At 37.3% G+C, this 23,941-nt stretch overlaps 1 protein-coding gene across 2 annotated transcripts in view; it reads right to left on the reverse strand.

Moving 5' to 3' along the window:
- Positions 1-4,340: 4,340 nt before the first annotated feature.
- The window catches only part of tcf20 (transcription factor 20), a 272,899-nt gene continuing 253,298 nt past the window's right edge, over positions 4,341-23,941 (reverse strand). For both annotated transcript variants that reach the window (XM_051934357.1, XM_028815365.2), the window contains exons 3-6: positions 22,306-22,399; positions 19,863-19,912; positions 19,003-19,105; positions 4,341-5,020 (exon numbers count right to left, since the gene is read on the reverse strand). In XM_051934357.1, coding sequence (XP_051790317.1) covers positions 19,046-19,105; positions 19,863-19,912; positions 22,306-22,399 — 204 coding nt within the window. In that variant the 3' untranslated portion in view covers positions 4,341-5,020; positions 19,003-19,045. The remainder of the gene's footprint in view (positions 5,021-19,002; positions 19,106-19,862; positions 19,913-22,305; positions 22,400-23,941) is intronic.

Here is a 23,941-nt window from a genome sequence, read left to right on the forward strand (position 1 = left end):
CAAACACTTTCATACAAATAAGCCACACTCAAGGAGAAGAGAACGCCACTTTCTAGTGCGTGCCAGTCATGGTTCAGAATAAGGTAGAAAGGCCTGAAGATAGTGTTGGTAACCATTACTTTTTCTTGATGGTCTGCACACATTCAAGTCCAATTTTTGATGAGGTACCAATTTTTACCCAATACCTAATTTTTAGGGCGGCACGGTGGCGCAGTTGGGAGACCTGGGTTCGCTTCCCAGGTTCTCCCCGTGTCTGTGTGGGTTTCCTCCGGGTGCTCCGGTTTCCTCCCACGGTCCAAAGACATGCTGGTTAGGTGTATTGGCGATTCTAAATTGGCCCTAGTGTATGCTTGGTGTGTGGGTGTGTTTGTGTGTGTCCTGCGGTGGGTTGGCACCCTGCCCGAGGTTGGTTCCTGCCCTGTGTTGGCTGGGATTGGCTCCAGCAGACCCCCGTGACCCTGTGTTCGGATTCAGCGGGTTGGAAAATGGATGGATGGATATTTATGTTAGGCATAGGTAGTTTGTAGTAATTTTAAATCAAATCAATTTTGAATCATCTTTATAACATTATCGAATGCCATCACTTTTGTAATAATATGAATACATGCAGCGATGTCTGTGAACCCCAATCCCCTTTGCTGCCCCTTTTGAAGAAGTGTTCCGCAGTGTATGGATTCAATTATTCAACAAGCCATCTATTTTATTAAGGTGGGTTTAAAAATCTATTCATAAAACTACATTTAAACAGGAAACAGAAATAAGTAGTATACATGGCCCAAAACAACAAGGGGTAGGCTAATGGCAATTATGGAATCCAGTCATACACAAAAATTAACAAATTCTTAACTCATGAGAGCAGACATATTGATAGAGAGGTGGTGTAGATCAGGGTCCCCAACCATTTTTGACAGCAAGGACCACTTTACTAGAAGCAAATTTTTCCAGGGACTGGGGGTTGGATTGAGGATTCGGGGTGGGTTTGTAGGGCAGTTTTACACACAATTTACATTACATTTCTATTATTATTAATTTATTAAGCAGTTCGCATACGTTTGCAACCCGAGATTTTTCTTCTTTTTTTGCATATAACACAGACATGTCCATTGCATTTGTCATTCCAACAGATTGCACATCACAAACATTAACAGTTATCGTTTTTTCATGTCTGCCATTTCTATAGGAGGGTGACAATGAGTTAAATTCCAATGGATGTTTTTCAAATGTTGACAAGCAATAAGCAAAAGGTATCACTGAAAACCACAGAAAACAAAAACATCAAAAAAAAAAACAGTACAGGGAAAGTTCGAAGAAATAATTTTTTTTTACATTGTTTCTGTTTGGGGATCGTTGTGCAAATGTGTACAACTGAGCTGCGACCACAGATCTAAACGGCTCTGTGGATGATTCATTCAAGCATTTCAAGGTCACTTCTTGTAATGAAAGTATCTGCTGAATGTACTTCGTAGTAACGAGATTTCGGGAGACTGTCGGGACCATAAAAATACTTTGTTGTAATGCCCTCTCACCTCGGTCTCTCTCCTCTTTCTGTGCCGCTGCAAAGCCCCGCCCACCAAACGTTCTGAAAAGTCTGAGTGAGTCTCGGTTGCTGACAGTTCTCTCGCGGCCCGGTGGTTGGGGACCCCTGGTGTACAAACACTGACAAAAACAGCTTTCTCACCTTAACCCTTTATACAACTATACCCGGCTAATTTTATATATATATTATTATATTACACTGCACAACAAAGTTTTTGCTTCTTGAACACTGTTGGGTATTTGTTATAGATTTTTGGGTGCTGATCACAAATATTACATCAAAATTTACCCATCACGTACCGTTTCCGTTTTGTAATGATTTTTTCTTATATTTGTATCCAAACATTTTCGCTCCCTTAAGTGACTTATTATTGGTTCGTGCAGCCTGGGCATGTCTGAACGAGCTTGACGCTGTCTCAGCATGCTATAAAGGTGGCTTGCATACACCGATCCTGCTCATTTGGTTAATATAGACAGTCAGTGTGTATGCATAGTATCAGTAGCAACATAACTAAGCAAACTTGATGCTATAGACGTTTTGGTGTCTGCGATATGTCTTGTCAATGTCATAACAGCCGCGATACGTTCTGCTATATTTGTGGTGAATACACACTTGCGCCTCAGAGATGTTGGATGACTGCTTATCATCTGTATTTCGGCTGCAATATTGGTGATCAAGACAAGGAATGGGCGCCTCACATTTGTTGTGTGACATGTGCCGTCAGTCTGAGAGCCTGGCTCACAGGCACTCAAAAGACGATGCCGTTTGCTGTTCCGATGATATGGTGAGAACAGAAAGACCATGTGACGGACTGTTACTTCTGTTTGACTAATGTGTCTGGTTTCTCTGCCAAAAACAAGGAGTCAATTGAATATCCTAATCTGCTTTCAGCAATGAGACCCGTGCCACATGACGACAGCCTTCCAATTCCGAAACAACCAGAGGATTGGACCTTAGACGAACCAGATGAAGAAACTGCAATGCAGGGTACGGACAGTGACCCGGATTTTGAACTGTGCTCATCAGGTGATCCACATCTATAATGGAGTCCGAATTGAATGATTTGGGTCTGTCAAAAGCAAAAGCCGAGCTGCTGGGTTCGAGACTGCAGGAATGGTGTTTGCTGTCACCAGGTATGAAAGTTTCTGTGTTTCAAGGCTGACATCATGATATAACCAAATTTTTTGCACAAGTCGACAGTCTCTGTTTCTGTCGTGACATTGAAGGATTGTTCTTGGCCATGAGTTGTGATCACAACCCTGATTCGTCAATGTTAAGCCTGAAAGCTGTTCTGCTACACAATGGCAACGTTTATTCTTCAGTACCTGTTGGTTATGCAGCACACATGAAAGAAACATGAGAATATGGAACTGTTGCTGAAGCACATTCAGTATAGCAGGTACAACTAGAATATCTGTGGAGATCTTAAAGTTGTTGCTCTGTTATACAAAGTACTGTTGTTTCATCTGTGAATGGGACAGCCGTGCCAAAGAGTCACACTATTCTCGACAGAACTGGCCACTCCATAAAAAATTAATTCCAGGACAGAAAAATGTGGCACATGAATCGCTTGTTGACTCGGCAAAGATATTTTTGCCTCCTCTTCACATAAAACTGGGACTCATGAAGAATTTCATGAAAGCACTGAACAAAGGCGGCGAAGGTTTTCGTTATTTAAGACAGATGTTCCCAAGAATAACTGACACCAAGATCAAAGTGGGCATTTTTGTTGGCTCCCAGATCAGACATGTTATGAGCGACAAGCCGTTTGAAGATCTGTTAGTTGGGCCGGAAAATTTGCCTGGAAAGCCTTCAAAGATGTTGCTGACAATTTTCTGGGCAATTACAGAGCCCCAAACTACATTCAGCTGGTAGACAAATTTCTCAAAGCATACAAGACAATGAAGTACAACACGTCACTCAAGATTCATTTCCTCCACTCACACATGGACTTCTTCCCCGCATATCTTGGTGCTGTCAGTGACGAACACAGTGAAAAGTTTCACCAGGACATTGCTATGATGGAGAAACGATACCAGGGCAACAGGAATCCGTCAATGCTTGCTGACTACTGTTGGACACTGCAACATGATGCACCAGACATTGAATACAAAAGAAAATCAGGAGCAAAACACTTTTAATTCTGTTGAATTTAATAGCTTATGTGAAACATAAAACGTGACTAAATACGTTATTGTCAGTAAACATATAAATGTCTTTTTCTCAGAGTTCCTAAGTGATGCAGTAAAACCAAAACTATATTTGTGCATACCCAGTAGGTACCTGTCACAATCAGCAAAAACTTTTCAGGAAGTAACACTTTTCGAAAAAATTGTTGTGCAGTGTTATATATATTGTCACACTTGTGCCCTTGGGGAACAACTTAAGGGCTTGGTTAAATATATTACTCCCCTGGCACACAAGAGGGTGCTAAATAATAATGATATTTCTTCTCCTTTCTCCACCCTGCAGAAAGGAAGACTAACGTGCCTCCAACCATGACATTATTTCTGGGGTCACTTCATCTGGACCCACCTCCTTTTCCATTTGCACTTTTATTTGCATCCTTTGAAATTTTCAATATACACGGTCGCCTTTGAAGTGCCCCAGACCCTTTATAATTGTCTTTTCATTACAATAATATATTTATACATAAAGAGAGAGAGAGAGAGAGGGGGTTCGCACACTCACACCTACCATGCTGTAAAACTTAAAAAACTTACAAACATTGATACTTTGGTTTTTAAAAAAAAAAAAAAAAAATACTAACAAAAAAAAAAAAAAAAAAAAAAACACCACACAGTTCTTTGGTTGCATTTTTTCTTGGATTTTTGTCCTTTTTTATTAATAAAAACCTATTAATAAAACATAGCTCCCTTAGTGTATTTCTCTGTAATGTTTGAAGCCAAACTTTATAAGTTTTTTATTTTAAATTGATTAACTGACTTTATTTTTTTTTTTTAATAGTTAAAAGGTTGTCTTCTCCCCAGTGGTCACCCTCCCTCCAACCCTCACACCCATCCCCAGAATACTGTCAGTGTTTTCATTTGTAGTTGTTCATGTCCATAAATGTAAAATCTGTAAACCACTCTTCAGTCCAAGGAGTTTCTGACTGCACTCCATCACCTGTTTTGTGATGCAATTGCCACCACCCTTTACAGCAGTAATGTCACAAAGGGTGGGCAAAAAAGGGAAAAGAAAATTTTGTTTAAAATGTCATTGTTCAAAATCCTCTGAAATTTTTCACGGTTTTGTATTTTGAAAAATTAATTTTCTCTTGTAGATCCTGGGAGTGACATCACTGCTTGACAATATGGATGCAACTGTTGCTGTTCCACAATTTAATTCTTGTTAAATTAAAAAAAAAAAAAAATAGAAAACCCTGTGTTCTGATGATTTTGTTGATTCCAATGTTCATCTTGCAATTTCAGAGGAATCCATCACAAAAAGGGTTTCTTTTTCATTAAGGCTCAGCCATTTAACCTGGACAGAAGAGACACATATAAAAAGAATTCAGACATCAAACCACTGACTGCATAATAAGGAAACAAACTGGCAAGGCCATGAGTATCATGGTGAAAATATTCCCAAATTTTGCAGACATGACATACTTGCACCATAACCTATTACTCAGAAAGGACATAACTTATAAAGAGAAAGAGAAAAAAATTAATTTTGGCAAGGCACAGTGCAAATGCAGGAGTGAACAAACTGCCAAACTATGACAACGGAATTTCCTGTGTCGGAAACTTTATGCCTTCTTTCCTTTAATGAACTAAAATATTTCACTATATGCAATTCAATGCATTCTACATGTAGAACATCTTGACATACCATATTTAAATATTTGAATAGCAACATCTGGCCTGGAGGTTACTGCTAAAGTGAATGCAACAGTTAAAAGAACAGAATTAAAGACCGGCTTCCCTGATTTTTGTTTTCTTTTTGTTTTAAATTATTATTCATTGTGATTGTAAACCAATTTTTTGAGTAACAATACTAACCTCTTAACACAAGATAATATGACTTAACTAGAGCAAGTTTCAAGAAAAAAACAGTCGATTAAGCATTCAATTAAAAAGCAATATGTAGAGAATTACTTTTCTCATTTCATTTGAGAACACGAAAGGAGTCTAATTAGTAATAAGTCTTAAAAATTGATTCAATTTTAATAAATGAGCACATATTCACTTAGGAAATCAACCATATGTTGAGTCCATTCTGGCTTCAAAGTAACCAATGATACTAGGTCCCAGGGTGCAGGACACATTCATATCCCTGTTGCAGTGTACTCTACTTAACTTTTGAAGCTTCAAGAGATGACATAAAAGGTTTAAAAATATAATACGCATGTACAGTACCAACAGTCATCTCTCTTAAGACTGAGAACTCTTCAAGTAGCTGGGTCGGCCCAGCATTTTTAAATATGGCTTTAAGAATGCTGTAAAGTTATTTGCTTAATTGCTTCAATGATCACTCTTGTGCTTCAGCACCTGCTTTTGGTATAATTTATTTAAGACTTTGATAAGAATTGTCAGTTTCCTGTATAATAAAAAGAAACATAGTTATAGATGCACATTTTGCTTGATGGACAAAATCTTTCCTTCTGCTTTCAGTACATTCAAGCCGCCTGCAGAGGTCTGCTGCACAAATGAACATCAAAGCTGAAGAGAACAATATTGCTTCCCAGAAATGAAGAAAATCTGCTTCTTTAGTTAAAGCATGTCAGAAGGCATAACTGCAGTGGACTCAGAGTAACAATCTAAAATGAACATGGCCCCACTTACCAGGTACCTAGGAACTGCACATATTTTCTATCAGTGGTTCTCCGTAGGTTAATGGGCATAAAACATTGTTACAAGATACCTGCAAGGTTTACCTAGAGTATCCTTTTGAGTGTACCTGCTTCATCCTAACACTATATTTATGTATATAGATTTGTGTGGCAGTAGATGCCATTATCCATAGATTCAGCTCAGGTTCTATACTCAAAGTCAACATTACATCAAACTGTCACATGATCTTCCCTGCTTTCTGTAACAGACCTAACCGTTCGATATTTCAGCGCTAGAAACGTTAACCCTTAAGCAGCGTTTAACAACTTGTATAATTCAATACAGGGCTGAAGAGATCTGGAACCTAACTGAACATCCTCAGTCACAAGCAGGAACCAATTCTGAATGAAGCAACAGCTTATCATAACTCACTCTCTCACACACACTTACTCAAAGGTTTCTCTTCTCACACATACCTGCAACTTTCCTAAAAGAAATTCTTTACTTTTAAAATGTATTTTATTTTTGTAAATCTCATAGAAATGCTATACTACAAACATAAAATGGATAATCTTTTTACAGAAATGCACTACACATTTCATGCTTTGCCACATATCTGTTACTCCTCAAGATGTCAACAGATGTCAACATAGCACATAATTATCCAGAAACCCAATCAACCCAATTTATACTACCATTTGTTGTGCAGTGCTTTCCACAAGTATTGGACTAGTTAAGTAAAAATTTAGACACAAAGTTAAATATTAGACAAAAGAAGGAACAAAGCATAGGTCTTGTATGTGTGCGCATATGATGCAATTTATAATACAGCTACTTTTCACATTCCATTCTTTAAAACAGGTGATCCCACGTATAGGAACAAATGAACTTAAAGGTGTATTTGATTTCAAGTCATTGCCCATAATAACCTCATCAAAAAATGTGGGTGTGTTGAAAGGGTAGGTTTTCACAGCACAGTGCATTCAGACTACCTGCTTTATATACAGTATATTTGGTTAGAGAAGTGGTGAAAACCTTTTTCTTTTAACTTTATTTTTTAACTTTATTCTTCTGCAAGGTTGCAAAATTAACAATGTAGCTGATTTGGTTTTTCTTGGTAGATAGAAAAGTATGCAGTTTCTCTTGTTTGCTTCTCTCACAAAAGAAGACTGAAACATTGTGGTATGTGAATGTAGAGAGTACATTAACTATAGTTGATTACAGTAAAAAAGCATAAAGACAATAGTCTTCGATAAAGGGAGGTGCTGCTTGAATGTTACTACTTTGTGGACAAATATTCAAATTGGTGTCCTGAATGAAGAATGCGGGCTCACCAAGCGACATTATTTCCCATTTCAGTTCTATTGCCTTGGCTACACATAATGAACTTAGAAAAATGTGTTTGGAAAGTGTAACCAAAATAATTTCTTTCGCTATATACAGTATCTATAAAAACTGACCAAAACTATGTTATCGGCTTTGGAAAGCCTTGAAGGTAATCTGGAAAAGAGGAAAAGTGGCTGAGGTATGGAGGTATACAGAGTATGTGTAGAAAGCCAAAAAGGAGAGATCAGAGAACATCAATGAATTCCGCATTATCAACTTAGTCAGCGCTGAATGCAAAGTCTTGTTCAGCATTGTGGCAAGTGTCTCTCAAAGTCCTGTTGAGTAATGGATACATCGACAACAGTGTACAAATACGAAGTATTTGCAATGTCCCAGGATATCTGGAGCACACAGGCATGCTGACTCAGCTGATCAGGGAAGCTGGAGAAGGCAGAAGGGATCTGACTTAATTGTGGTTGGATCTTGCCAATGCATATGGCTCAATCCCACACAAACTGGTCAAAGGGGCACTCGAGAGATACTATGTCCCAGGGAAAATAATAAGACCTTGTCAGGATTATTATAGTAGTTTCAGGAAGAGGGTATCTTCAGGGCTAGTGATATCTGAGTTGCACCAGCTGTAGGTAGGAATCATCACCAGCTATATCATCTCTGCAACTGCATGCTGGAATGCCAGGGCTGAATCAGTAAGACATGAACAATGCAGGGACCAATCAGGGCTTACAGTACATGGATGATCTAATAATGACGAAAATAGTGGTTCCGGGAGCTAGATGGATCCTGCAGGAACTTGAGAGGATAACATCCTGGACTTGCATGAGCTTTAAGCCAGCAAAATCCAGGTCAACGTGGTGCTCAACAAAGAAAACATTATGGACAAGTTCTGCTTCAGAGTTGGAGGAGAACAGATACCATCCATAACACAGCAGCCAGTGAAAACTTTTGACAAAGTGTTTACCTGTAGCCTAAAACATACAGAAATCGCCAAAGACACATGTAACAAGCTGAAAAGATGGCTGAAGGTGATGGATAGGTCTGGGCTTCCTGTAATATTTAAGGCCAGAATCTACCAGCATGGGATCCTAAGAAGGATTCACTGACCCTTGTTCATCTATGAGGTACCTGTTATGGTAGAGGAAGTCTTTCAGCAATTGGTCAGAAACAATCTTTGGAAGTGGTTAGATCTGACACACTACTTGAGCAGCATTGGTACTGTATGGCAAAAGCAACAAGCTAACATGGAAGTGGTTAGATCTGACACACTACTTGAGCAGCATTGGTACTGTATGGCAAAAGCAACAAGCTAACACTCACATTTAGCTCAGTGAAAGATGAGTTTATGGTCACTAGAGCGAGAGAGAACCTGTAATATCCCGGAGTCAGGTGACCCAAAAGTGGCCAGTGCAAGGATTGCAGTAAGAACGGGAGGAAGTGGAAGGCAGCCAAAGCCTTCTAGCAGAGGTCTGACTTTTAAGGTCCTAGTGGGAAGAATAGCCCTGGGCAGAGCTGGGCTTGGGAGTGTTGTGACAGGAAGGTATGACACTGTCCACAGAAAAAAGAGAAGAGAATTTGTGCTGGGGGAACTTCGAGCACCCATCGAGGAGGAAAGGAAGCATGGATGAGGTGGGAGCAGGTTTTGGAGCAGAAGATCACCTGGGAAGGCCCCCCACAGGATTAAGTCCCTGATTCAGGGATTCTATGATGTCCTACCAAGCCAATCTAACCTTTCCTCATTGGGGTAAGATAGACTTACCAGCCAGTTACCTGTCTCCAGGGAAGGGAATGTTTGAGCATATATTAAGCTGCTGCCCTAAGGCTATAGGGGAGCGCTGATATTGGTAGCGGCACAAGCAAATGCACCGGTTAGTGGCAGGAGAGATCAGCAAGGGGACAGACACAAGTAGAAGTGTTCGCATGTCCACCAAATTGGTGGAATTTATCAAGGAAGGAGAGTAGCCAAGGCTGCCACTAAAGTGCAGTGAGACTGGTCTGCTACACAGAGCACGGGTTTGAGTGATGTCAGTTGATTTAGAAAAGCAACTTAAAATACCATCTCACATCATCTAGACCACACTGAGCCGCAACATACTTATCAGTTTGGACACCACAAAACAGCTCATCCTGGTGGAGCTAAAGTTTCAATGGAAGGACAGGATGGAGGAGGCACGCGAGATGAAGAACGTAAAATATCAGGAGTTGGTTGAGGGCTGTCAGAAGTCAGGGTGGAGAACAAGGGGCTTGCCTGTAGAGATGGGCTGCAGGGTGTTCGTAGGGCAATACTTAAGGAAGGCCTATAGAACCCTTGGCATCATCTGGGCAAGCACAGCAAGAGCCATCAGGAATAACATGGAGGCTGCAGAGAAGGCCTCACGATGGCTCTGGTTGAAGAGAGGAGAAATGTGGTGCTGTAATAAGCCACTTGGATACAGGCCAAGGTCTGTTCAACTTCAGTTAAGTCACCTGGAAGAGGGTGAATGACAGTTCGAAAGTGATGCCAGGTTCAATAATCGATCATTTGTCCAAGAACATGCATCACATGATGTATCATGTAACAGTTTGTATTTATTAATTGCATCTTTAGAAACTTTTACATAATACTACATTTATATGCTTTGTTTAATATTCAGTTACATAACTATCTACACCTATTTCACTTTTTGTGTTACATATTTCCCCAACATATTTTAAAGGATGCTTTTTGCAATTGTTTAACTTGGCTGCAAAATACTGCTGATCTGTCAACTGGTGTTCAATGGCTTGAGGGGTACAACAAGATGAACACTGAAGCAATGCAAGTTTTGGAGAGTTAAAGTACAACAACCAAAGATTATTTTCCTTTTATTAGTTTAAAGTAGGTTACCCTTTGGTCCCTCTTTTAAATGCATCTTTTTACAAGGTCTATCATGAATTTAAGGGACTGGCATAAGACAATATATAAAGAAAACAAAAAGTAAAACTAACATCAATTTATTTCATATCTACAATTTGAGTATGTACAATTTGCCTATCAGACCGAGCTTTGCTATTTGAATATAATTCAAAAGCTGTCATTCGGTTGTACATTTGACACAGCCAAAAAGTTTCCTGAAAAGACTGCTATTAAACATATAAATATATGTTGTGTATGTGGAGAGCACACTGCATGAGCTAAAAATAAACATAACCTGTTGCAAGGGAAATCAGATGAAGAACATCAGGTTATACATTGTTATTTGAAGACATGAATGGACTAGTGGTAAAAGTGAACAGTACATTATCGCTGCTGTTACAAGCTCTCTGTTGTTCAGTTATGACAACAGAGTTAAGAGTCAAAGTAAGGTTGAAAGAATTAGCAGCTATGATTATGAAAACATGAATTGCAAAATATGTATTTGAAGTAATTATGACATGTCAAATCCAGTCAAAAGAAGTGGACTGAGGTTAAGAGAGCAGATAAAGAACCACAGGAGATGCAGATTTTGGTATTCAAATCACATGAATCAACAAATTTGCCTAACAAAACCAGAAGCACGGACTAAACGAATAATTAAAGTATGTTAATATTACTTACTGAAAATGAGGGTGGAATAAAGGTATAATAAAATCTAGAAGCAATACTATGACCCTGACAAATTAAATTGGAAGTAAATGGCGAAATAAAAATCAAATGAACAAGTGTCTGATTTTCTGAAAAAATTCTGCTTAGTTAATGGTAATACTGTATACAAATTTTCCAAATAATGGGCTTCTATTGTAGGTAGTAACAAAAGTAACAGAAAATGCTCACTCAGCACTACTACGACTGAGCAAATTTCGAGGTATCGATCCGATTTGATTTTTACGTTTACCAGTGCATTCTACCAAAATTGATATCAAGCATATACAATAACATGTTAAATTGCCACTATAAAGCAAACAATCAAAATACTGTATAAGTCAACCCACAAGGCTTGGCACATTATTTTAAACACTACAGTTCTATATGATATATTGTGTGTGTTTTTACACCCAAAATAGAATGAATGGCAATTAAAATAAATACATGCAGTGCTGAAGTAATTCTGTTCCTGTCAATATTTAATAATAATAATACATTTTATTTATTTGTAGGCACCTTTCTAAACACTCAAGGATACCGAACAATAGACAAAACACAGATTATAAACAAAAGTAAAATACAAGAGTTGAAATAAGACCAAGCAATTGTAATCAAAGAGAAAAAGCAGTCTTATTAAACAAATGAGTTTTAAGTTTAGATTTGAAAAGTGAAAATGATTCAATATTTCTAAGCTCAGGTGGTAGTGAGTTCCAAAGCTGGGGAGCAGAGCAACTGAATGCTCTGCTCCCCATAGTGGTAAGACGGACAAAGGGGACAGTCAAGTGGATGGAGGAAGAAGATCTAAGGGTACGGGGGGGGGGGGAATGGCAACATGGAGGAGGTCAGACAAATATAGAGGGGCAAGGTTGTGGATAGCCTTAAAAGTTAGTAGAATTTTAAATTAAATTCGGAACTGAACTGGAAGCCAATGAAGCTGCTGCAAAACGGGAGTGATATGGTGAATAGAGGGGGTTCTAGTAATGATGCAGGCAGCTGAATTCTGGACCAGTTGAAGCTTATAAAGAGATTTGCAAGAAAGACCCAAGAAAAGGGAATTGCAATAATCCAGACGAGAAGTGACAAGGCTATGAACAAGGATAGCAGGGGTGTGGGGAGTGAGGGAGGGGCGAATATGATTAATGTTACGCAAGTTGAAATATGCAGACCGGGAGATGTTATTGATGTGGGACTGAAAGGATAAAGTACTGTCAAGGATGACACCCAGACTCTTAACCTGTGGGGAAGGGGAGACAGAGGAATCATCAGTAACAAATGAAAAGTGAGCAGTTTTGGATAATGTTGATTTTGTACCAATGAGGAGAACCTCAGTTTTGTCACTATTTAATTTAAGAAAATTTGAAGAAAACCAGGATATGATTTCTGCTATGCAATCTGTAAGTGAGGAGGGTGGAAAGGAAGCAGTAGGTTTGCTAGTGAGATAGAGCTGGGTGTCATCAGCATAACAGTGGAAGCTAATGTTATATTTACGAAAGATATTGGCAAGGGGGAGGAGGTAAATAATGAAAAGGAGGGGCCCCAGGACAGAGCCCTGGGGCACACCTGAAGTAACAGCGGTGGGTTGGGATGTGAAAGTTTTAAGATGAACAAATTCAGTGCGGCCTGAGAGGTAAGATCTGAACCAATCTAGTGGAGTGTGGGTAATACCAATCGAAGATGATCTATTGAGAAGAGTGGTGTGACAAATAGTGTGAAAGGCTGGACTCAGATCAAGGAGGGTGAGAATAGTAATTAAACCAGAATCAGACTGCCATAAGGAGGTCATTAGTAATTTTTATAAGTGCCGTTTCTATACTGTGGAGAAAGGAAGTCTAAGTCAATATTCTTAATATTACGGAAAGACATGAGACGGGAAAGCTTAGTGTTGGAAAGTGCAAGTTTAACATTGAATGAAATAAGAAAGTGTTCAGTTATGGGGAGTTCATCCACAGAACAATCAAGCGGTGTAACTCCAGAACAGCAAATCAAGTCCAAGATATGTCCTTTGGAATGAGTGGGATCATCAGTATGCTGCTGAAATCCAAAACTCTCAAGGCAGGATGAAAAGTCTCTAGTAATAGGGACCTACAGTGGGGCAAAAAAGTATTTAGTCAGCCACCAATTGTGAAAGTTCTCCCACTTAAAAAGATGAGAGAGGCCTGTAATTTTCATCATAGGTATATCTCAACTATGAGAGACAAAATGAGAAAAAAAAAAATCCAGAAAATCACATTGTCTGATTTTTGAAGAATTTATTTGCAAATTATGGTGGAAAAAAAGTATTTGGTCAATAACAAAAGTTCATCTCAATACTTATGTTATCAATCAATCAACTCAATGTTATATACCCTTTGTTGGTAATGACAGAGGTCAAACGTTTTCTGTAAGTCTTCACAAGGTTTTCACACACTGTTGCTGGTATTTTGGCCCATTCCTCCATGCAGATCTCCTCTAGAGCAGTGATGTTTTGGGGCTGTCGCTGGGCAACACGGACTTTCAACTCCCTCCAAAGATTTTCTATGGGGTTGAGATCTAGAGACTGGCTAGGCCACTCCAGGACTTTGAAATGCTTCTTACGAAGCCACTCCTTCGTTACCCGGGCAGTGTGTTTGGGATCATTGTCATGCTGAAAGACCCAGCCATGTTTCATCTTCAATGCCCTTGCTGATGGAAGGAGGTTTTCACTCAAAATCTGACGATACATGGCCCCATTCATTCTTTCCTTTACACGGATCAGTCGTCCTGGTCTCTTTGCAGAAAAACAGCTCCAAAGCATGATGTCTTTTATATTGATAACGAGTTCAAACAGGTGCCATTAATACAGGTAACGAGTGGAGGACAGAGGAGCCTCTTACAGAAGAAGTTACAGGTCTGTGAGAGCCAGAAATCTTGCTTGTTTGTAGGTGACCAAATACTTATTTTCCACCATAATTTGTCTGATTTTAAAGAATTTATTTGCAATGTGATTTTCTGGATTTTTTTCTCATTTTGTCTCTCATAGTTGAGGTATACCTATGATGAAAGTTACAGGCCTATCTCATCTTTTTAAGTGGGAGAACTTGCACAATTGGTGGCTGACTAAATACTTTTTTGCCCCACCGTATTCCCTGATATTATCCATATATATACTGAAATCCCCCAGAAGTATTATGTTTGATGAAACAGTAGATAAGTGTGTAAGGAAAACAGCAAACTCGTTCAGAAAGTCATTGATTGGTTTAGGGGGCCGGTAAACAGTTGCAATAATAGTAGGAATAGGTCCATTTAATTGACATACAAGAGATTCAAAAGAACTGAAGGCAGGAACAGACAACAGCAAGACTTTCCATTTCTCACGATACATTAATGCGAGACCTCCTCCCCGCCAGAGCCACGGGATTGAGAGATGTAAACAAAACCCGGGGGAGTGGATTCGTTAAGTTGGGTAAAGTCATGGGGTTGTTGCCATGTCTCAGACAGAAAAAGTCAAACTTACGATCAGTGAGAAGATTGTGGATGAGAGGCCCATTGCTCGTGAGTGAGCGGATGTTCAGCAGACCGAAATTAACAACAGCGTTATCGCATTTAACAATGGTGTTAGCTGACCGGGCTAGGCTGGCTAACACACTGTGGTCAGCGACTCTGCCTAAATTATGTGGAGGACATCGATATTTTCGAACTGTAAGCTTTGATACTCCGGTGGGTCCCACGGTGGATGCATCTCCAACGGCGGAGGAATACGATGTCTGGGTGGAGATATAGGCCAGTCAGCGGAGGCTCAGACAGGTGAAAGCGGAGTCGGAGTAGCTCGGCAGCTGAGTACTGAAGCAGGCCCATCGCAGGTTGAATAGCAAGCGACAGAAGAACCAAACAAACACGAACCAAATAAATATCCTACCCATCCACAAGTTAAGCGAAGACGCAGACAACTTGGATGTCCGGAGAACAAAGCCAGGTAAGTCTCAAGGCAGGGATAGGCCGAAAAATAGTCCATACACAGCTAAATCAGCAGTCAAGCTAGAAATCAGTCTAGCTTTAAATGATTGAAAACTCAGCGAATAAATCTGCCCGAAATGAAAACGAAAACAGCTGCTTAGTCCATTAGATTGTTAGTTAATCATAAAAAAGTTAAAAAAGAAAAAAAAAAGTTAAAAAGTTACCGGAGAGCAGTGGCGATCAGTCACGCCAGTGTCAAACGGAAGTTCCAAAATTTTCATAACCCAACTTTGTATTCAAATCAGATCTAGCACTGAAAATCTCAGCTAATGGAAATGGAAAAAATACATACTAGTCTATTAGTTATCATATAGAAAATGTTTCTAAAAACTAAAAAAAAAATACATAAAAAGAGTGGAACAATATTACTGTACTTTAACATCACAAAACAAATAATTTAAACTGAAATGAACCATGGGTATGTTCAGTTTGTTGACCTTCTGCTTAAATATACAGTTTTGGATAATGATACATTCCCTGATGACTTCATAAAAACTAACCACTAACTGATGCTTGATACTTCAACAAAGATGTGCTGTCCCTTCTCCCTTCATGAACCAACATACTGTACATGGCACATGTACTTAGTATGCTGGAAACTGAGCTGCTTACCTGTGACAGAGCTTAATATGCAGATGTGCAAACCACTGGTTACATTCGAGGGCACAAAGTAATTGAAAATGCTGACAAATTGTGTACTAACTTTTCACTGTTTAGTGAAAGCTGCTATTAATATGTGTCAAAACTAGTCTGCTTTGCTTGTGGGTAAAACACGTTAGTCGCTGGATGAAAATGTAAAAATGTGTGTGTTTTATGTGCTTACTTCTATCTATGGGATTGCTGTAACCCAAGATCAGGATGTATTTTTAAATTTACACAGACCAAAATATAAATAACAGCTGGAAACCACTTTATTTTATTAGGCAAACGGCGGTCTTAAGCACACCTGGTCCTAATGAGCTACAACTAGTAAACAGAACAGATGAAATAAATGAATTTTACATTGTAGATAACTGAGAGTTCTATATTTTACTGGGCTTCAAATACACATAAAATAACACAAGCCAACTTACAACCATTTCCACATATTTTGCATTCTACCTGAAAAGATTTCACAATTCAGTGAATTGCAAATAACAGATTCACATTTTCAAAGTAAAACTTTTTACTGAAAAGTCAAATCAAGTAATATGCTGGGTGGAATGATACAAGAACTATGTCAGAAAAAAACCAAAAATAAAAACTCTCTTAATATATATAAGCACAGCTACAAATGGCTTGGTTTTGGACAAGGCAAGAAAGGAAAATATATGGAAAAAGAATTCACAAGTATATAAAATGTTTCCTTTGGCAAAATGAAACAACTTCAGCTACCCAAAATGACTTACTATTCCTTGATTCTACTGGAAACTATAAGGATTTAAAAGGAAAGAAACCAACTACAATGAACAAAAACAATGATATTGACTTGGCATGAGTAAAAATATTGATTTTCTGATTAATCATTTTTTGTTTAAACAATTCTTACAGTCTCAAGATCGATCTTGTGAATCTCTATCCTGCTCAATTACTATATGTAGATTTTTGCTTATCTTTGTTTTTGGCATCTGATCTAGCAGATGGCACTAATGTCCCTGTTATGGCATTCTATGGAAAACTCACTTTACTACTATGCAAAAAATTATATGTGTACTCTTTTGCTGAAATCAGTGGCTTAGACACATAAATCAAATGTGCAGACTTACTACGGATTCAAACAGTGCGTTGCTGAAGAACAACTGGATAAAAGCAAAGCCATATGTAAGCTGTGCAACTCAGAAGTAAACTGTTGTTGTAACACAACAAATTTGAGAAAAACCGATGTCTCCCAGAAGCACTGCCTCAGTTGACATCCATAACGAGTACAGCCGAAACAATCTGCACTGGAGACGGCGTTCAGCTCCAAGCTTCTCGTGCCCCCCCAAAAAATCTGCTAGAAATTCTGTTATAACTGTATAGAGAAGAGACCCTACAACTCATCTCAACCGGCAAAGAAAGAGGGCAGCTGCTGGAATTCTCAGAGTAGCCTGCGATTCAAAAGTGAGTGTGTGTGCTCAAAGTAGTCGACTTGAAGTAGCTCCATAATAGCAGTGTTGTGAGTTACGATGGCCAGGTCTTTTTCTTTTTTGTTACATTCATGCAATGCCGCTGTCAACAAGCACTGGCTCCACATCCTCCTTTTAAAATGCTTCCTTTATGTTTGAGTACTGTTAGGACAAATTTTCAAGACTGATTAAAGTGAGTGCTATAAGTGAGCAGCTGTGTTCACAGAACGACATGACTCTTCTCGATGTATCTTTATTTTTGACTAATTCAACATTATTTTAAATGTTCAATAGGGGAAAAATTTGGCTAACGGTTTAGTTGAAGGGTGTCTGCATGGAGATTCATAACACACAAACAGGTTATTGAATAACATTTATTTAAGAAGCAATATTTGATTTTTTTATAATATTATTTGCAAGATAATATAGATATTTTATAAAGTAGATGTCATTGCATTGCTCTATTGTTAGTTAAATTATGGTGAATTTTGAATGAGTGCAGTGCTGTGAAAAGAAAAAAAAAAGCAAAAAATCTTCCAAATACTGATGTTAACTGTTCATTACTCATGAAGTATTTCTTCTTAAATGTAATTTTCCTGCTTAGGCATATGTTATTAAAGTCACTTTGTAGACAACCTTCAAATGAAGTACTACTGACGTTTGCCACATTGTATTAATTCTCTATGCATGGTTAATTAATTTCTAAAAAAAAACACCACTTTAAATACATCAGTGCAGGCTAATACCCAGCCTTAATCTTGACTCTCTGAACGAATAAAATAATGTAGTTAAAAAATATTGTAAAAATAGCTAATGGGAGTTGTCAAATTAGAAAATGTGTTATTACCTCTGTAAAGCATTCTGAGGCTCTTCATGCTTAGAAGGGGATGTCAGAGGGCTTGATTTCCTGTTGGATTATAACTTTAAGCACCAGGTTAACCGTTAAGTGAAAATACTTCCTAATGTGAGTAACACTTTAATTGCTGTGTATATAATTAATATAACACAGTAAAAGGGAAGCATGGTAATGCAAGATATAGCACATGGCTCTAGAATCCTAGGTTCATATTCAAGTCTGTAGCTATAAACGAGTTACTTGCTCTCTCCATGTTTCACCCTTGTGAGACTGGTTATGAGCGCAACTGCACATTGTGATGGTCTGGTGCCCATTCGATGGTACCACTCCTGCCTGATACTACACCAGATGCTCCTTGGATAGGTACTGGCTCCGATGGCTGAAGTAGGTAGATTTGAAAAGTTACTGAAGGAAAAAATTATGGAAATAACCAATAACATGCCTGGGTGCATTTGGAATAGAATTTTCAAAATTATGATTTTTTTTAACCAAACACACCCGAAAATCCCAATAAGCCTATCATAAGTAAACTAAAAAGACAACTTTGAGGTAACGCGTTTGTATCTTCAATACTGCTCATCTTCTAAGTGCTCACTAAAAACAGGATTTTGTTTTGTTATAAATTAATCTTACAGAACATCAAATTAAATACAGTCATGTGGTTTCACAAAGAATAAAACCTCTACAAATATTTCTGACAAATGCAAAATTCTGTGCTATGCTCAGTTAAACATTAAAATATGCACAAAAATCCAATAAGCAGGAAAACCATTCCAAGCACTTAACAGCCAATAACAGAGATTTTCTGCATAAAATCATAAAGGTAATCTTGATCTTGTTAGCATGTCACTCACCTGCTTTGGTGAACATGTCCAGTTATAAAATAAAGCTGAACGCTCACCCACGTTCAGACTGCTCTGCAGGCGTCACTTTACCAGTCTTGCCTTGCTGGGGAAACTGTAGAAATGGGAAAAATACTCACACTGAAGCAATCGATTTTTTTTGCAAAAAGTACACTTTTCTAAGCTCCAGTACAAATCAAGAGACTGCTTTTAGCTGTAGCTTTCTCTCAGTGTTCCTCTTCCTTCTAACTCTGATAAAAAATGAATCCACATTTCTGACGTATATTCTCTCTAATCACACTGAGGGCATCTACTTGAACTTGTTTCTTTTAGCTCAAAGCAATGCTGTAATCGTACTAAAAGCAGATCCTCTTATTATATGTTTCTTTGGCACTCTCCACCTCCTTAATCAGGCTGAAAGTGAATTCTCTTGTGTGCACGTTTGTCTGTGCTCAAAGCTCCCATCTAATCCTGTTGAGAACAGAGAACTGCGTGTACATTTTCAATGAGCCTGTCACCTCCCTCTGATTCTGCCAGGAGCTGATCCTCTTGCACAGCTCTGTGTCATCTCCAATCTAATCATACACTTTCCTTTGTGGGCTTCATTTACTTATTTAAAACAAGCAGAAGTCATGCATGGCTTTAAACAATCTCTTCTATTCACTTAAACAGCAAAAAAAGGAGTCAAACAAAAGATGTTTTAAAATGAGTGTTTAGCAGTATCAGCATATAAAACACAACCAAAATGTTGTTAGCCTTCAAGAGGGTGTTTGAAGTTTTTGTTGATGCCCAATTTTTTTTTTATTTTTCATACAAGAAAATGTACACAGCAAAGACTTGCATCAAAAAGCATATGTTAATAGGCTCTTTACCTTGTGCTTCGGACAACGCAGTGAGAAGTTATCTTCATTTAGAGAGCACTCTGCAAACACCAGATTAATAAATTTAGAAAATGGCCCACAACTGAAAACAAATTTACATCTAAATATAAAAATTCAAATACTAAATGTTGTATGATACAGAGCATTCCTATCTGCCACAATGTGAATACTGACAGTAGAACATCTCGGTATGTCCTTTACTGAGGGGGGCTGGGTTCCCGGGAAAAGAATCAAAAGATAAGCATCTTAAAATTACACAATATAATGCCTTCAATACTTTTTGTTCCAGCACAGATTCAGTAATTAAGCTTAAATAAAAAGACCATTCATATGACATGAATACAAGAAGCAACAAGACATGCTAATAAATAAAAAAATAAAAATCTGAGAACTTAGTCAATGTAAGAAATAAAATGTTCTACACAATACACTGAAAAAACAACACAAAATGCAATTACTCACACTAGATTCAGTTTTATATAATAAAATACAATGTAACAAGGCACATTTAAGATGGAAGAGACTGGCACTCTCATCGACCCCAGTTTTTTAAGGTATTATTTCCTGAAAAAAACATCCTATAAAAACACTATAAGACACAGCATCCATTAATCACACATCATCATTGTACCCTCATAAACTGGCCAAATTAATGACACTTAAAACAAAAAGTTTTAATACTAAAGCACCTACGATAATTATCAAAAACTAAACAACATAACTTGCTGCACCTACTTTTAACTGTTTTGTATATGATAACTTTGAAATGTGCAAATGATCCTAGAAGAACTCTTATAAAGTTACCCAGCTACAAAACATCTATTTGGCAGTCTTGTCATTCTAGCGAGTATACACTTAAGAAATGGACCGAGATAACTGCCGTTTACCCAAAACAGTGCAAAAACACATTGAAAACAGAAAATAATTTACAGAATGTATCATCTCTTATTGTTGCAAAATGCATAAACAAATATTTACTGGCTATTATGGAAGATTATTACAAAAAAGTGAAATCAGCCAAAGAAAGGAAACAATAATTGGACTTCAGTTTGCTCTAAAACAAAAAGATGGTGGTACTTTGTACATTATCCCTATTAAATACATTTAAACAGATTAAATAATAAAAAAAAAAAAACAGTTCTCAATCCATAGAGATATATAGTACTGAGAAATGCTCTGGTCATCTCACTAAAGAAAGCTAATCCACAACTGTTGAAACCAGAATTATTCAATGACCAGTACTAAAATATGTTTTGACTATCAGATAAAGAATTATGCCCATGCCAAACAAGCCACAAGAAGAGAAATATTCAAACCTCCAACTGCCCTACTTGTAGTTGGTGGCATATGTACAAACATCCCATTAAAGAAAGAATATAAAATGCATTTTTAAAAAAATTCCAAAAATAGTTTCAAATGTGCAGTTTCGGTGAATGAAAAAATATTTGCTGTCCTTTGCTGATCTTTCTTTTAAATAATAGTTTCCTCCCAATAATGCACATCTTTAGGTCTATAATGTGTGCTGCTACATCTATTAGATAGATAGATAGATAGATAGATAGATAGATAGATAGATAGATAGATAGATAGATAGATAGATAGATAGATAGATAGATAGATAGATAGATAGATAGATAGATAGATAGATAGATAGATAGATAGATAGATAGATAGATAGATAGATAGATAGATAGATAGATAGATAGATAGATAGATAGATAGATAGATAGATAGATAGATAGATAGATAGATAGATAGATAGATAGATAGATAGATAGATAGATAGATAGATACTTTATTAATCCCAATGGGAAATTCACAAAGAATTAAAGAATGACAAGTGTCAGGCCTGATAATGTTTTTAAATATGCATTTTTAATATTTCTTAAATCTTATGGTAATATAGCTCTTTGATTACAGCAAAACAACACAAACCAACTACACTTGCACTGGAATCAGAATAGTGTTTAATTACTGTTTGACATGAGGAGCTGTAACTCATTATAAGATCAAAGAAAGTACAAACAAGTATTAATATCCTGTTAAATTAGCGTATGTAACTGTTCTCTGTGAGCTGCATAAGGAAAACAATATTCTACCAATAATTAAGTATAATTACAAACTTTGCAGGATTAAAGAAGTTTAGCTATCCAATAGTGAGGAAACGAAAAACAAAACAAAACAAAAAAAAACCTTACAAACATATGAAGCACTGGAACAGCTATGTCCATTAGACATGCTGGAAGTCTTTTCCTATTAAGGAATAAAACAGGACACAAGATTGCTGTACTATTGACGCATTGACACTGTGCTTTAACAGTATTTTTAACTATTACCCAAAAAGGTGATGTTGCAGATTGCTATTTTAAGATTTCCAAATATCAACATACAGAAAACAGGTAGGAAGCCCCACCCCACCTCCATTATATCTCACCTGCCTCCAATGCGCACATGTAATGGTAACGGAGGGAGCAGCCTTTACTGTAGCAACCTAGTGTGGAACCTGGATCCTGGCAATGCGAACACCTCTGAAATACAAAAGTAAATGCAGCATTTTATTTAATTGGTCTACAGAACAGGAATTTATCACCACATGTCTATGTGAATAGAATTGTTGAATATATTTGTATTTACATACACGGACACATACAACCTACCCTGACGAGATTTCTTTTCCCCCAAAAGAAAAACAAAAGGGGAAAAAACAGTATTCTGCACAAACGCATTTAGCATCCTACATTCTTAATTTACTGGATGACTCTTGAGTCTCTTAAATGGAAGCCAAAGAAGTTAAATGTGGGCAGAAACCATAGTATGACAGCAATGACAATGTATATACACACAATTATATCTGTGTACAGCTGATGGCTGACACATTAAATTACACAAATTTGTATATTGCACATATATTCCTAAGCAGTGTATAGGAAAAAAACTAAAATTGCAATGCATTTTATTATTACAGGCTAATATAGGAATGTATAAATACTTTAAATATTATTTATACACACACTGAAGTGCAAACAAACAAGCATCACTAGGGTTGAAAGTTTAGATTCACCCAGAAATCATGATTCTTCATAAAAACTGATACCTTTTGTTATCAATGTACCATGAAATTGATTTAAAAATATAGCCAAGACATTACTAATGTTGCAAAAGGTTATTATTGCTTAAAATGACTAATAATTTATTATTCACATATGACTACAAAGCTCCATTTTCAGTTACCATTATCATAATGGTAAATAGCTCATCCTTAATTATGTTTAACACTTTTTTTCAATAATAATACCACCAAGGCTATGCCAAGTGGCATCTGAATCCTTTTGTTTTCACGATTGGCTCATCAGCTCTGCACTCTGATAATGCATTCCTGCTGCCCTACTTTCAAAAACCACAGATCACCTAATACAACTTAAATAAATGTTAAAAAAAATAATAATAAAAAAAAAAAAATTAGCATTTATTATTGAAATGCAAAACAAAAGATTTAAACCAGCTAGGCATATAAAAATCAAAAAAATTAATCAAAATTATTTATTTTTTATAAAAAACTAGGGGGCTTCGCTCGCCAACCCCCATGTTTGGTTTTCCGGATACACACTTTTAAGATTTTTTTTTTCTTTGAATTGTTGCTATTTCATTAGTTTCACTTTTATTTCAGTACTTCTGTAAAAACAATATTTGTAATCTTGCGAGTCCCAATATGCTGAATCTTTTTAATGAGGTCAGGACAGGTTTCTCTGTTTGGAATTTCAGCACAGACAAAACGATCTATAACATCAGCAGTTAATAATTTTTTTTTAAAAAGTGAAAAAGTAAGTAGAGTTCTGCATTGGACTCCTGTCTGTAAAGTCGTGCTATTTTCCTCTCACAGTTCCAAAGGTACATGGGTTTACCAAGGTGATACCCCAGCTTTTTTGTAGGTTTTTGTAGACTAGACAGAACGTTTTTGACTCCTGGGGTAAATGTAGCTTTTTAAATAAGCAGACAGATAAATATACATACACTAACAAAGTAACCAATAAATGCATGTGCGGTAAACTCCATTTTTTAAATTCCCAAGA

The sequence above is a fragment of the Erpetoichthys calabaricus genome, chromosome 12 (genome assembly GCF_900747795.2).
Source record: "Erpetoichthys calabaricus chromosome 12, fErpCal1.3, whole genome shotgun sequence".
In the NCBI taxonomy this organism is placed as follows: Eukaryota; Metazoa; Chordata; class Cladistia; order Polypteriformes; family Polypteridae; genus Erpetoichthys; species Erpetoichthys calabaricus.